The sequence below is a fragment of the Solenopsis invicta genome, chromosome 16 (genome assembly GCF_016802725.1).
Source record: "Solenopsis invicta isolate M01_SB chromosome 16, UNIL_Sinv_3.0, whole genome shotgun sequence".
Classification (NCBI taxonomy): Eukaryota; Metazoa; Arthropoda; class Insecta; order Hymenoptera; family Formicidae; genus Solenopsis; species Solenopsis invicta.
The window spans coordinates 17,599,600-17,616,384 of NC_052679.1; the positions used below are offsets into that span (position 1 = coordinate 17,599,600).

At 33.5% G+C, this 16,785-nt stretch overlaps 2 protein-coding genes across 2 annotated transcripts; one reads left to right on the forward strand and one right to left on the reverse strand.

Moving 5' to 3' along the window:
* Positions 1-2,897: 2,897 nt before the first annotated feature.
* Positions 2,898-6,432, reverse strand: LOC105207609. The gene is made up of 4 exons (XM_011177168.3): positions 6,202-6,432; positions 4,330-5,169; positions 3,649-3,948; positions 2,898-3,487 (listed from the first exon to the last, which is right to left on the reverse strand). The coding sequence occupies exons 2-4, from the start codon at positions 5,135-5,137 to the stop codon at positions 3,306-3,308; spliced, it is 1,290 nt and encodes a 429-aa protein (XP_011175470.2). The 5' UTR covers positions 5,138-5,169; positions 6,202-6,432; the 3' UTR covers positions 2,898-3,305.
* A 1,358-nt stretch (positions 6,433-7,790) lies between these two features.
* Positions 7,791-16,404, forward strand: LOC105207603 (cilia- and flagella-associated protein 43-like). Its single transcript, XM_026133764.2, is given in 17 exon segments — positions 7,791-7,816; positions 7,885-8,056; positions 8,188-8,447; positions 8,885-9,215; positions 9,378-9,714; positions 9,908-10,190; positions 10,383-10,644; positions 10,846-11,117; positions 11,214-11,427; positions 11,494-11,840; positions 12,067-12,364; positions 12,544-12,896; positions 13,044-13,225; positions 13,356-13,954; positions 14,238-14,654; positions 14,787-14,888; positions 14,961-16,404. Coding segments are annotated over 17 exon segments (4,779 nt in total). The 3' UTR covers positions 15,285-16,404.
* The last annotated feature ends 381 nt before the right edge of the window (positions 16,405-16,785 follow it).

A 16,785-nucleotide genomic window follows, 5' to 3' on the forward strand; every position in this document is an offset into this window, starting at 1 on the left:
TATAATAGTTTTTACTTTATTATTTCCTTTAAATAAATCATATACACCGTTATCAGGCGACTCAAAAACTAGGATATGTAGGTAGTTTTCTTACAGTTTTTTTTCTAAATAATCAGAGAAAAACTTTTAAAAGAAATATACATTTTAGTTTTTTAACTCGCTTTTCTATCTTAAAAAAAAAGTTACTTCAGTTTAAAATTATTTTTTAAAAAGGGATTACAGTATACTATGATTTATGTGGAGACATTACTGATACAAGAACTCTTTAATAATAATTAATATCCGTTTTTCAATCATCGTCTCAGAGATGTCCAGGAAATATTGATATTAGATCTGGCAACCCTAGTGAACACTGGGTGACTGTCGAGACCTCTCAACCGAGGCAGAGTTCCCTCGACCCCGTATGTGTGTCAGCCCAGGGAAAGGACCAGAGCGCTGATCGAGATCTCTCGATCGTGGCGGAGTTCCCTCTACCACGTTGGCGGGCTCTAGGAAAGATCGAAGTAAACCTTCGGAAAAGCGGCTTCCTCGCAAAAATGAATAAAAATATTCAATTCCTATGTATTTTTGCCTCCTGAATACGAATATGACACTTACAAATGGCGGTCGAAACCGGAAATACCACAAAATCACAAAAAACTCACATTTTCACAGTGTATCTCCGAAAATATTGATTTTTGAAACAAATATTTCAGACAAAAAATGAAGAACTTAAAAAATATACAAAAAAGGTTATATACATTATTTACGTAAACTCTTTTATTTTGTCGTTATGTAAAAAAATATGATTTTTAACACATTTAATACAATTCAGTACACTGTATAAGGTATGCTGTGTGTGTGTGTGTGTGTGTGTGTGTGTGTTGTGTATATCGCAAATAGAGATCAGGACTCCGTGATTCGTCACTTCCACAATATTTTAAGGCGATGCTGGACTGACGGTGGAACTCACTTAACGTCGATACTGCAGATTGCTGTAGATTTTTTTTCGGCGAACTGTGGATCGCGCGTGAGGCGAAGAGTAAGGGGAATAAACTAGCGCACTTTGTCAAACGCACTTATCTGTCCTTGTTTTTTTTTACTTCAGCGCCTCTAATGCAAGATCTCTGAACTACAATGAACCCAATTTCTGAAGGAGCTAAAGGCCATTCCTGAAATCGATTATTACAACTGTTTCGAAGATTGGAAAATCCGTTGGAATAAGTGTATTATATCAGGGGGGGATTACTTTGAAGGGGACGAAATTGATTTGCAAGAATAAATAAAGAATTTTCGAAATAAATGCAATGTCACCTTACTTTTTGGACACAGTAGTACATTGAAGGAGGCCAATTTAAATCGACTTTCAGTCGATTATTGTATCGTAATAATTTTCTTTTAGAGCATCGTAAATAAATATTAAAAAGTATATTCAAAGTTGTGAAAAATTTCAAATTAATCCATACATATATAAAATTAATGTTATTAAAGATAGAATACTTTAGAAAATATATATATTTTTCTGAATAAAGTTAAAATTATAAGTCAACCATTCTGCTTAGGCTCTTAATTCTTTATGTATGATTTATTGCGTAACTCACATGCTTTATCCGTGTAATGTGTATTGTTGGAAGTGCATCTGGTTTGAGGCGTGTTATATTTATTGACGTTTTATCAAAGCAATCTTCGGAGAAGTGTCTTGAACATAAAACATGGCTTTTTTTTGGTTTCCAATTATTTTTTCCAACAAAATTGACCCATATTTGAGCATGCCGCACAACTAACCATTGTTATGCTAATATTTTTTAATTAATATTTTATTAATTGTGCTAATCACGAATGACCGAAAAACAAACTTGGCGGCATGTCATGACGGAATGGAAAAGCGCGATGGCTTAAGATGGATTAAAAAAAGGAATTTGTTGTACATCGACTGCAGCGCTACTTACGGTAAAAATTGCGTTATAGGCGGTCTCCCATAACGCACTTCCGATTACAAAATTATCCTCACCACCGCAATGCTCTCTCCAGTCCTCCATGGACGGAGCTTATACTGTTAGATAGGACAGGGGTGGCGCTGAGATTAGCGGTAAGGAGCGACTACCGGTTTGATTCAATTATACACTTTCGTGCTTCTTTGAATATTTTACAATAATAATAATAGTAAGAAAGCCTTCATCGGTCGTATCTAGGTCTTAGTGCTTTTATTTTTATTTATGTGATTTTATATACTTCTCCGAACTCAACCAGAATGTGCGTCGAATTAATTTTTGGTTATAACACAGCAAGTCGAGTAAGAATTAGTAATATCACTATTTATATTAAATTAATTAATTTAATTTAAATTAATTTAAATTAATTCTGGTTGAGTTCGGAGAAGTATATAAAATCACATAAATAAAAATAAAAACACTAACAAAAGACCTAGCTACGACCGATGAAGGCTTTCTTACTATTATTGTGTTGTTACACTATCGGTCCAATAACATATTTGTAATTTTACAATAAGTTATTGCATTGTATCTGGGTTCAGTAATCGGAATAACTGCAAAAGAAAAAATTGGGAGCAGCAAGAAAAAGAAACAGAAAAATTTTTATTTTATTTGTAAGTTAGAATATATCTATTGGTTAATTTTTTAAGTTTGCTAGAAATTTATTATTTAATAAAAAAATTATGTTTATACGTATTTAAATAATAATAATAATAATAAGGTATTTAAATAATTCGTAATTTTTAGATTGCCAAAAGATATTAATAGAAAAAATAAATGGCTTGAAGCATTAAACTTAAAATATTGGTGTCCACCGAAAAAAGCAATTGTGTGATCTGCGCATTTTGAAGAACAAGATTATGAACCACATATAACATTAAAAAAATTAAAGATAGATGCTTTTCCACATGTTAATGTAAAAAATAATTTAATATATACATATATTCAATAATGTTTAACATATACATAATGTGATATGACCAAATATTTCTTATCAGTTGCCTAAGAGAGATGTAATGCTTTCCCACATGTTAATGTAAGAAATAATATAATATGTATATATATTCAATATATTTAACATATACACAATGTGATGACTAACAAAATATTTCTTGTCAGTTTCCTGAGACAGATGTTGTAAATAATAAAACATGTGCTGCAGTGCATAATGTAAATTCTCAAGTACATCGTTCAACAAGCATCTCCTCTGATAGGATTTTTAATTCTCTTACCAAAGTTTAAATGCGAAAAATAGAAAAGAAGTAAAATCTCTTAAAAGAAAGTTTTATGTCATAAATTATACCCACTTAATTTAAGTAATTAAGTAATTAATAATTAAGATAAATTTAAGTAATCGTGCCAAGATTCATGGAACGTAAATGCCTCGGCGATACGGCACGGAAGCGTCGTGCATTTCTCCGTCGAATTTGAACGAGCCCTGTTTAGCGCTTCGTATTTCTCAACGGAGCTTTTTACTGTATCTTCGAGAGCGTTTAATGTTTTCAAACTAGGATGAGCTGAAAAATATGAAACGTCATTAGTAAAATACGATAAATGAGTTAAAAAATAATAACCTTAATTAGCAAAATTTTTATTTAAAAAGCTTTATTACAATTTCTTTTATAACACAAAATTATTATTAAAGTTGAAAGTTTAGGGATTCAATTTGAGAACTTACGCGATGAGAAATTTCGTTCCTCGTCGTCTTCTTCGTCGTTATTACCAGAAACCTTCTTCTTGATGATCTCAAGTTTAGGTATGAAAAGTAACAAGCAGATTACCGCGATGAATTTTACAATCATCTTAAAGATCACCAACTTCAATATGATTTTCGCGATGGTGAATGCGTTTAGTTTGAGAGCGAGCGGCAATCCTAGATTGATACTGGGCAGAAGAGAAAAATGCGTCACTTCCGGAAGCGAATAGGGCGCACCGTAAATGGGAGTTGGAACGGAAGTATGTATAGAAGGACCGTATCCTGTAAAGAAACGAAGCACGAAATAATAAGCCAAGTGATTGAGGAGCATTAAAAATATAAAACTCAATTCAAGAAAACATATTTTTGCCGAAGAAAAATCAATGCAATAAAAATTCATTAAAGTTGATAAATTAAAGAAAAATTAATCAAATAATGTGCGTGCAAAACTTAAATTATTTTAAACGTGCAACGTAAACGTTTGAATTTTTTAAGGTTTCATCAATTTTTGTTCAAATAGAATAACTAAAAAGTAAATATAGATAAAAAGAGAATTAAATGTTTCTCTCTACTATAACTTACAAATTTTTATCATATTAATAATTATAACACAAGTACATCGAATAGTTCAACCTTGGTGGCCGACGATATCTCTCGTCTCACCTTGTTGAGGAGATAGATAGTTTCCAGGTGGTCCATACGAAGAAGTCTGAGGATAAAAGGAAGGACTATCTTTCGGCGGTTCATACGAATTCTGTGGCGGGCCATAAGCATTCTGCGGTACGTTATACCGATCATTGTAGTCCATCGACGGCCTGAAGGGTTGAAGTTGAGAATAAGGATTGCCGGATGAGGGAGTGTTGGACTCGCCGTAGATGATTCGCGGGCTCTTCGATGCGTATGTCGAATCGGGCGAACCGTATTCTACTTGCGGCTTGTAAACGGACCCCTGCACGTACTCCCTCCTGTTTGCCTTTGTCTTTGAGTCCGTTTGCACGATTCCTTCTCGCGAATCCTCGCTGTTATGAGAATGCATCAGTGCCTGAAGATAACTATCCCTTTTCCAAGCAATCTTCGGATTCTTGCTGACCCAAGACTTACGACTATCGACGTAAGAATCACGAGGATCCGTATCCTTCGAGACGGGTTTTCGGGAAATGGCATGCTCTCCGAAAGACGAGTGTCGGTTGACGATCGTGGAAGATACGAGAGGAGCAATTTTTGTAGAAGTGATATCGTTGGAATCGGCGACGATCGATGCTTTGGTCGACAAAGGGGGACCGAGAACCAGATCCTTTCCTAGAGTTATTGATGCCTCGGATTCTCTGGCCTCTATTTTTAATGTCGATGCATCTGGTGTATCCTGATAATTCGAGGGCACAGATTCGTGGGATGAGACCAAGGCAAGATAAAGAAGAAAGATTTCTAGAATCCAGCTGAGTCGATGATTCCGTGTTTGGTAATGGAACATTTTGATAATAAGTATCTATGGAAAAATATGATCTGCAACAAGAAAACGTAAATAATTGGTAAGTAAAATAAACTGTAAAATGCAACTTTTACTAAATATTTTTATATTCGCTGCCTTCCTTAACCAGTAAAATATTTGACGACATGTCAACAACGGACGATTTGATGCACTTTAATAATTTTAGCCATAATAAATACATTTTTCTTGTCTTTTATGCATGAATAAGTTTTTAAGATACATGTTAAAAAATTAAAAGTTTATAATTAACGGTTTTTTATACATAACTCTCATTAAATACGTAATACAAGAGTGAATAAATAACGCGCAGTGAATAGATTTGTTACAGATTCTAAAAGCAATCCTTTAAATCAATTTTAATTAGGAAGAAAGAGATACCAAGTAGTACAAACAAGCAGCACGACACGAAACGCCTTCTAGATGAGCGCAGAAGTTTCCCACTTGAATACGAAATGCAAGTAAATGTCGCGCATACTAAACATATAGCGGTCTTCGCCCCTTTTTTAGCGTGATCATTTCAACAATGACCTTAATTCATAAGAGTGCAAACGTAAAAAACAGTAGAATAGCTACAGTTTACAACTTTACAATAGATTTTTGTCATATAATTCAATTATTATATCACTATTTGTTTTGTTATTTTAATTTATTAGTATTTACAAAATAAACTTAAAATACGACTACAAAATAACAGCAAATTGTTAAGTTTATGATTGTACGATAATATTTTAATAAAAAAAATAATTTTTGAAGAAAGAAACTATATATAACATTTAAATTAGAAAAGTTTAATAATTAATTTTTAGATAAAAATTTTACCGTAACATTTTTAAGCTGTTACTAAAGAATTTATATATAAAAAATGATTCAAATTTTATAAGAAAATATTAATCATATTTTTTTCTACACGGAAATTATATTTTTTATATTTATTTGTTAATTATGTAATTTTTCTATTAAAATCGAATCTTTTTATATCAAAATATGTTCACGATTTATTAAAATAAGTAAGCCACAAAATTAATATAAATAATGAATATACATACGTATGTTATTTTCACTTAAAAATAATTTTTCACTTCCAATAAAGAATAACGTAGGCTTTTAGCTCCTCAGTCTCTGGAATTCTAGTTTCTGTCTCTTCTCCATAAATATGTGCACTTGAGAATAACCAACCCTGCATCAAACACAGAAACCTGCAGAACTATTCTAACAAATGATGAGCTCACGAAACATTCCTGCTGACTGAAACACGTCGATCAAGGCTCGTGAATAAAAAATTATCGACTTCGCTTCGTCTATATATGCTGTTCGCATTTGGAAGGGGCAAGAGATTCGCGTTATTGGGTTACTATTCCACCGTGCCCCTTTGATACTTCCTACACAACTGATAAGTCCTCCATGAAACATGCCGAAATGATTTCATTATTTATTTTTTTAAATTATAAAGAATGAATAGATTTTTCAAAAATTGCAACTAATGTAAATGGATTAATAGGAGTCAGCGCAGTAATTATTGTGCAATTATTGATTAAATTATAACACAAATGTGATATGGTCCATTCTTTTCAAAGTCAAAAATTAAAACTTTTGTTATAAAAATTTTTTTCTAATTATTATAATATTAAAAATTAAAAAAGAAGCAGTAAACGATTTTTTATTAATCTTAACACGTTTATTTTTTTCCATATTTTAATAATAAAATAAAGTTTTAATGTTACTGTTAGCAGTAAAGTAATTAAAAAATTATACGTATCTCTTTTTGTAGTTTGCAATAATTTTGTAGAAAGAGCAGAAAATAAGAAATTGTTTCAATAAACACCTCCGTGATTCATAAAAGTATGACTTAACATATTTTTTTATAGATTATTTTTTAGTATTTATTACAAATATTGTTAAGAACTTTTAGATGACAATGGAAGCGAACAAAGGCATGAGCCATTATTATGTGCTGGACGATGCAGTCTATAACGGTGTCACTATCTTTCAAACCTCCCACAATACTTTGATCCAGTGGCACATTTTAGCGGAATTCTTTCGGTGATTCCATTATCTTCCGAAGAGGCATGCAAATATTGTGGCCGATGAAAGTCTTAACAATTAGGTACTTACATTCGTCTGCACTTTAGCAATCAAAACACGTACAAAAATGAAAAAAAAACATTCTTTTACATTCTACACTGTTCCTTGTTTTAAATCCATTTCTATTAATTTCTATTACTTCAAGAATTTCTATTTATTATTTAAATTTAGAATAATAACAAGTTTTTTTCATACAATTTCAAATAGAAATTTCTAAAGATAAATTTTGTCTGCAAAAAAATTAATTTGTATATGTAATTTTGTCAAAAATATTTCAATGATATAAATTATAAAGTTTAAATATCTCAATAAATAAAAATTTGTAGATTAAATATTACGAATATGTTTGAAAGCATTGTCAAACGCAGTCTCTGCGGCCACCTCCCCCCCCCCCCCGATCGATAAGCAAGCTTATCGGCGTCTCTCAGCAACCAAACACGATGCTTAACACGTGCAAGATTTACTCGTACACAAAGTAGAATTCTGACTTGAAGACAGTGCAAAATGACAAGAGTTTTCTAAATTATTCTAACAGATTAAAAAATATAGCAAAATGAATTTTTCAACAACCGAAACAAGGTACGTTTTATCTCCCCATTAGTAAGCAAAGTGTATTTCTTTTTATATAATTCTTATTATTTATACAGGTGGATGAAGTTCGGAAAAGCTCATGATTTTGTCTTCGTTGGAAAGGAGACCATTGCAACGGCTTCCGGCATTTATGTGAATTTTTTAAATTTAAACACGAGAGAGAGACGAATCGAACGCTTCGATAACAAGGAAAGGGGTGATGGCGCATCGTGTTTGGCTGGACACCCGGTACACATAATACATACAATTATTAATAATTTAGTAATTTATTTATTTAGATTACTGAATGTCTAAAAAGTAACGAGTGTTGCGCGCTGCGTACGTGCTATTTTTTAATAAGGTACTTTGAATTTTGCCAGACGGTTTCCATGTTTTCCGTAGTCGAGAGAAAACTTAATCCCAAGATTTCAATATTCATGTATCCAACGCTACAAAGGATTTCCAGATGCGTACTACCCGACAAAATCTATGGTTACTTATCCTGTTCTTTTGTTGGCACGGAGTATCTCGTAAGCCTGACCAGCTTTCCCGATTTTTGACTAATCGTGTGGCTCTGGAGAACCGGCAAACACATCGCCAGCTTAGATACGAAAGTAGACAATCTCGTTCAAGAAATTTAGTGAGTATCTTTTCTATAATATAATTTTTCTTGATTATTGTTCACACAATTAAGTATTTTTTTTAAATTGTGTGTAATATAATGCGATATGAAACCTTAATACAAGTAGAATATAAATAAATAATGTAACTTTTTCACGTAGTATCTTAATTTTTAAGTGAATAAATAGGGTGGCCACAGTACGTCAAGCATAGTTTTCTTAAATAAAAATACTTTTTAATTGGCAACAGAGCTCATAGATTTACATCTTCTAATTGTTGAAAACTTAAAGTTTATTACTTTTTTATTTTTTATCTCATAAGAATATGAATAATGTAAATTTAATTACAACAGTATATTAGTAGACTATATATGCCTACTTATCCTTAAAGATTAAAAAATTATTTTTTTAATTTTTTCAAGATTAAAAAAAGTAATAAATTACTTGATCTTGTCAGCTGCTCACCGAATCCTCCACATTTAATATCGCAACTGGGGATAAACGATAGTACACTGTCGATCTATCAAGTGCACACGTGCTCTAAAATCGTAAATATACATCGCGTGAACGTGCCAATTACGGGACACAAAGTTGTATCTTTATCCTGGACGCCGGAAGGAAACTTGTACATCTCGGACGAATTTGGGAATGTATGGCTCGTGGCGATAGAAGCTAATAAGTTGTTCTCTGTTATAAAATCAAAAATACTCGAACGCCCAAAGAATAAGCCGATTGTTGTCTCTCATAAGAACGGCGTAATAGTGGTGAATACCAATAATGATATTACGGTACGTGTTGGTGAATTTTTGTTAGAAATTTAGTATTTTTGATAATCGTGCTTCGTAAAGTTATAAATGTAAAATAGGCTAAAAATATTTTATCTTTACTTTTGCACAAACAAGAACTTGAGTTCGTCTCTTTTATTGTGTGACATTATAATAATGTTTTAGTTTTACAAAAAGACAACAGCAAATTGGAACGTGACGTGGAAATTCATGTGGTCAATTTCGACTTTCTATTCAATTCAAGTAGGAAAACAACACTATTTCAAAGATGGAATTTTGCTTCACTCCAAAAACGGAGAAATTTTTGAGATTTGTACGCAACACGACAACATACCCCATATAGAAGTTATTTATACGGACGAGATTGAATACAAAACATTGTTTTCTATGTCTCAGCGCACAGATCACGTCGCGGCAATAGACCGGTTAAATCGTCTTTGCATTTTCGAGTTATTGACCGGCAAACTGACCGCCAGATTATCTTTGAAACATCATGGTGAAGGTAAAGTTGAATATAAAAGTAAAAAAAGATTAAGCTAACATTCAGTTAAAGAAAAAAATCATGTTAAAACACAATTCTTAAACTAATTAACATACTTTATTTCTTTTTTTATTTTTTAATTACATAAATATACTCACACTTGATCTTTTGTAAGAATTAACCAACAATAATCAGAGCCATCTTTTCGTAACAGTTCTTCAAGTCGATTCACATCCTACTTTACCAATGCTTGCGTCGTGCAGCTTCGCTGGTAACTGCCTTTTAATCGATACCACGAGAGTTTCATTACCTAAAGTTTTTAACTGCTTTCATCTTTGTGGAGACCTCTTGGATAAGATAAAATTTTCACGTCATGGCGAATTTTTGGGAATTGGCAATTCTGGCATGATATTTATTATTGGTAAACGACCTAAACAGCAGCGCTTAGATGTTCTAGGATTTATAGAAATTGATGGATATGTAAGATAATATAAAATATTATTTAAAATCAATTTGTTCAAACATTGTTGATTTAATTTTGACTCGTTTTTAAAATATTATTCTTTGAAATATTATTTAATTTGTTATGTGATAAACAATGTAAAAATATAGATGCATAAATTCATGTGTCTCTGTAGAAGAACAAAATTATATGTAAAAATTATTTGATGTTTTTTTTTGCTTTTATAGATCACTGATTTTTTGATATACGAAAGAAGCGACAATCGTTTTGAAATGTTGGTCCTAGCAACGGCTAATTCTTCTACAGCTTCGATCGGTGGCGACAAAGTAATTGTGTACACCTGCGAGATCTCGATCGACTTCTGCACACATGCCATTTGCGTGATAGATTTATCAAGACCTTTCAGAACGCTCTATCACGGATCTAAGCCTTTGAGCATATTGGGTATACCTTCTTTATCTAAGCAGCTACATCAAATGGAAGTAGAAGTGAGTAAAAAATTACATTTTTATACAAAGTAAACATAGAAGGAGTAAGCTAACACTGCTACTATAAATTATTATCAAGATAATAAAATAATATTTTTCATGTTAAATGCAAAATTCTTAAAAATCGTGTAATTATCATTTTTTTAATATTTATATTTTTTTTTATTTTGAAAAAAAAAAATTATGAATTTTATTTCGTAGAATGACTTTCAAGATATTGTTCTCTCGGACGCATTATTCTCTATGCATCAAATGAGGAATATCGGAATATACGTAACCGATTCTCGAGTCATAACGTACGGATACGACGGCTTAATCATGATTAGAGATAGTGCAGAACTTCATAAAGTGTTCGCGATTTTCATGCCACACCATCGCAGCCAAGGAGGCGTAAAACATGCGATTTCTTCGCGTTTTGGAGATACGATTGTTTCTCTCGGTAGAAATGGTGACCTCGTTGCCAATCGACTTCGGTATTTTGTCTTTATTTGCTCCTTACGTTGGTGCATCATTCAAATTATTTAGAAAATTACAAAACTATATCTAAATTAATTTAATCATGTGTACAGCTTAACAGAGGCAAAAATAAATTTGGCGGAAACCGAAACTGCGAGTGTGCATTTGACGATCGAAGATTTTACTTCCGATCCAAACGAACTGTACGGTCAAGGAAAGGAATGCTGGCTGGATAGTAAAATCGCTGCTAAATTGAAAGCCGAACATGATGAAGCTGTACCTCTACGGGCTTCTATCGTAGCCGATCTTGAGAAAATTAAAACGCAAGTAATGTCTTTTTTTTTACAATTTAATTCAATTTAGAATTTACAATTAAAATAATTTTTGCGATAGATACGCGAGCTTCTCGATATGAATGAAGGCGAATCACCAGACGCTCGTTTGCCGATTTCGGCTTTCGATTTGAATCGCAAATCCCGACAGCAGAGAATAGAAGAGGCTCGAATTGAAAGAGACAAGTTGCATCGAAAACTCGAAGAGGATTGCGCTCAAAGAGATCAGGTGACGTCGAATCTTCGTGAAATATTCTGGGAATCCCTGCAAGTTAAACCATGTGCTCTCAGATCAATTGGTGGCGACACGATTATTCGAAATTATCCTCTCGTCGCATCGACTCGAAAAACGAACGACTATAAAGTATGGGATAGGCTTTCTTCGGACACTGACGAATTTTTGTACAGGTAATTATTTTATTTTTGTCCGTATCTCTTTTTATTAATTCGTAGTATAATGACAATCGTAACAAATAACTTCTTTATTTCTTCACTGTAGCATTTTAAATTATATATGTATATAAATGTTTTCAGAAGTTTACAACAGGAATTGTTACAAGCAATTATTTTCATTACTGCATGAATTATTATGCACACCATTATATTTTAAATACATGAAAAATAATGTTTCCAGTTACGAGGTGTTTAACGGATCAGCAGATAGAGAAGAAGATTCAAGGCGAGGATCTATTTTCGAGAATAAAGGGTTTTCAACGACTAACAATGAAAACAAAGCGTATCAAACGGCTGAGAGATGGTACACACTTGCGGATGAAGTCGAAAAATTATGTATATCGGGTATCACGACGCATAAATGGATTGAGGATGAAAGTATAGCTTCAACGCATCAGTTATTGATTCCATGTGATAGCGATCTCGAGGATATCCTGCAGAAGGATGTTATTATTGAAAATCGAGAGTGTAAATTAAAGGTGAATGCTATAATAGTTGTCAGTACGATTACACTAGGCAATACTAAAAACACAATTAAACATAAATATATTCAATTATTACTCCGGAAACTTATATAATATAAAAATTATCTTTTTTCTACCCGTTTGGCAATATTTGCAATTTTTGTAAGTCGTTTGTAATTTAAAAAAAAACACAGATGCATTTTAACGAGCTCTTCGATAAAATGAGACACGCAAAGGAACGAGTATTAAAATGTGCAAAGGAACGTATCAGCAGGCTTCGATATTGTGCATCTCAATTGAACACGATGTTTGGGATAGATTCCACTCTGGAGCCCATCGAGATTCCAACTTGGAATGTCGAAGAAATACCTGACTACATAGTTACCGTAGAAGATCACGAAGTATTCGAGAAACAGTCGCAACGAGGAGAATTAAAAAATTTAAAAATAGCTAACGAGGTTCGAGAGGACAAAAATAAAAATGAAAAAATAAATGATTTTTATAAAATAGCTCTTGAAAAAATGATGGACGGAGTTCTAGAACTTAAGTGAGTCAACCAAAATTTGAGAAATATTTGCGTAAGAATTGATATGAATAGGCTTTCGTATGTTTTTGAAAAAAAAAGTATTCAAGTAAAATTAACTTCAATTTACTAACATTAACTTAATTTTCAAAAATAAAAAAAATTTTTAAGGTGGGAAGATGAGGTGAAGAAGGAAATACCTGTGCCGGACTGTTTAATTACGAAGGATCCTTCGAAATACACCGACGAAGATATCGCTGTCATCGCGTCGTACAAGTCCAAAATACAAGCGTTGCAAGAAGAACGAGAAAAATATAGAGTGACTCTAGAGGCTGATATTATAGAAACAAAAGGTTAGAGTCTCGTTTTAAATAAAATTAAAAGAATAAACTAATTGTGTTCATTTAAATCATTGTGTTTTAAAGCAATCTACGAATTGCTGAAGTTTTCACTTAAATATAATACATAAAATGTTTGTTTCAGACGCCTTGCAAAGAGACATTGTCGCATTCAACGACAAATTAAAGGATCTGGAATTGAAGAAGATACAAATTGAATGCGCGATCTTTCAAGAGAGACTGATGAGGATACGCGCGATTCAAAGATATCGGTCCATGGTCGACGGCAAGAAGAAAATCGCTTGTTTCGCCAACGAGGAGGTAGCATCGGCGACGCGAGAGGCACGCAAGCTCGCCGAGGAGAGCAACACGCTGGAGATGATTGTGTCGGAGCTGAAAGTTCGATATGACAGTCTCTGCAAAGCGGAGAAACGCCAGGAGGCCAAGTTCCGCGGCGAATTCGCGGAGTTAAAGCAGCCGATAGTTGAACACTTGTTCAGGCACTACAAAAAGCGACCCAGGATTGGCCGGCTGACCACCACATCTGTCACCTATTTGATAGAGGTAGCGAACTGCGTCGCGAACAATGAAAAGTCGGACGTCTTACCCCGCGAATGTCTGGACTTTCTCAAAGGTATGGATATCTTGGACTCGATGCCTCGAAATCTACCGTCGCAGATTAATGCCGATTATTGGCAGATGATGTGCAAGTTGAGGAGGATGAAGGTCGAGATGGAGACGAAGGTAAGAACAGAAGCGCGAGAATTGACTTATCATTAAAATATATATCATAAGTCTTATACTAATTATTATTGAATTGTATAAATAATAAGTGAAGATTTTAATTTGTTATCTAAAAATATAGAAGATAAAAAAAATATTAATTTATGTAATACAATGTAATACAACATTCATAATTATCGAAATAAAACAGTGTATTGTTTTTTCCTTTTCTTTCATGTAACAGTCGTTTTAAACTGATTATAACATAAAAAAAAAGAAAATTATAGTATTAGTATTGTCAAAGGTGAGATGTTGCGCTGTGGAGATGGCCGAAGCGGAACAGACGCTGTCGTTTTATCAAAAGGCGATGCAGTCGGCCGATAACGTGGTGGCGTGCAAGAAGGCCAGTCTGGATAACATGGAGAAATCCTTGTCGCATCGCGCGCAGGAAATGGAGATTCAACTCGTCTTGAAAATGGGCCAGATCGAGGTGCCGCTGCAAGGCTGTTCCTCCGACTACGAGAACGCCGTTCTCGTGATGCGCAAGGAGCTTTTACGGGTCAACGATTGTATCGTTGAGACTGGGAAACGCAAGCTGGAAGCGATGCATAAATCCATGCACTTGCGGAAAATCGTGTCGCAACACGAATGGCAGCACGCTTGCGCGAAGATGGTAATGGAAGACCTGCAGCGAGACTTGAAGGATATCCAAGAGTTCAAGGTATGTGTGAAAAAATTGGCAAGAAGGTTTTTCTCTTTATGAAATGCATTATTATTATATGGAAACATTTTTTATATCGCAACAAAATTATTCGATATTAAAGATGAATCGTTGTTCCTTGCGTAATTTTAGATCACGAGAAACGTGCTTGAATTATTGAACAATTACCCCTGCAGCGTAAATTTGGAGGAAGATTACGAAAAGATGCAGGTCGACTTGCGAATATTTCGTAACGTGAGTACCGATCTATTATTATTATTCGAACCGTTCGCAGATGATTCGAGAATCATGATGTCTCGTTTCCAGAAATTTCGCCAAGTGTTGGAACAAGAGCAGGCGCGTCTGAAAGAAACAAAGCGGCTAATGGCCAAATGGAAAAAGAAGAACGACAAGATATCGCAGGAGATCAAGTCGAAGTCGTCGGACGTCGAAGAGTGTCGCAGGTTACTCGAAGATCCGCATCGCAAGAGGGACGAGGAATCTCGAAGGATGAGACTTGCAGCGGTCGCGAGGCGTACCAAGCTCGTTATGAAAGCGAAGGACAATTATGAACAGTTGCTAATCTTGCACGCTCAACTCGAGGTCTTGAAGTTGCGAACGTATCCGACCTTGCAGTTTAAAACCGCATAGGACACTCGTGTGTGGAGGAAAAAGATCTCGCCCGAGCAAGACCGTCAACGATGCGGCAACGTCGATTTAATTTTCTTGGTATTAATTTATGAAAACCGCCTTTTTTTTCTGCTGAATAATAAAATTATTTTAGTTATGCATTCACGGAGAAGTCCTACAAACAAAGAATATATCGAGCGCCGAGTGTATCGGATGCATCAATTGGCTCACTGAATTGCAAATTTATGTAGATTCGCGTGTAATATGTATGATAATACACGACGATAGTTTCATATTACGTTTGTTATTGGTACTTATTATTTCGAGCTTGATCTTGATCGTGTAAAATCGTACGCACATGCAATAAAGGAAACTTATTAGTTCCAAGAAACGAATAAGGAAAGTGATATTGCTGCGTCTAAATATACCTTAGTAACTTAAAAATAAAATAAGATGCACGCTGTATCTTAAGATACGATTCTCAATTTTGTTTGAAAGTCTCAGAGAAGCACTAAGTTACTAAATAATTAAAAATAATATAATTAGTAATTAATTCTCTTAATATTAAAAAAGGAGATGGTATTATGATGTATTAGATAATAATCACCTTGTATTAGATATAATAATCACTCTTAACATCTCCATTGTTAGGTGATAAATTCTAATGATTACTTATGAAATTACTTATTTTGTAGCCCAAAATTATACAAGGACGTTAATATGCCGATAATCATCATTCGTTATATTTTTACTTTTAAGCATTTGGAAACTTTTTCAATATATATTTTAGCGTTCAATCTCCTCATTCCCGTTTTATATCAGCATTATTATTTATCGCGATTCTTCTGAAAAGTTTTGCTGTACCAATAATCCTGATAATAACCTAATTATCGAAATAAAATGTAATGTGCTCTTTTCTTGTCAAAATATTTTGTTTAAAGATTACGAGAGCTCTAAGATAAATTACGATAAATATTATATAAAAAAAAGATAGAACTACGTTTGTTTTGACTTGTGTCATTAGATGAAAAACACTCATTATCGTTTCATAAGACGATAACATGAGGATTTTTCCGTTTATGAGAGAGCTCATCAAGAATTCTCATCTGCTGTTTGCGACAAAACGCTTTTTCCTTCAACGGTTCATCGTCCGTTACAAAGAATGTTTTGATACTTCGGCACGTATAATGATCAGTCTATAGTAAATCATATGGATCGTATGTATCAATCAAACGCAAGATTCGCCAAGTTTATTATTTCAAAAAAAGAACTTATTTCTTTTTTCTTTTACAATAATGTCTTAATTGTAGTTTACAATTAAAGATACAAAGTTTTCACTTTGTCGAATAATGAGGAACTGCCTACATTTATACGGCAATACGCATTTCTCTTTTTCGTTGCATTTTTTTGATATCTTTTTATCAAAAGCAAAACTTTGAAAATGGAAGGTTCAATTATCTAAATGGAAGTTTCCTTAGTAACGGAAAATCAGATCATTAGTCATATAACGAAGAATGCTTTT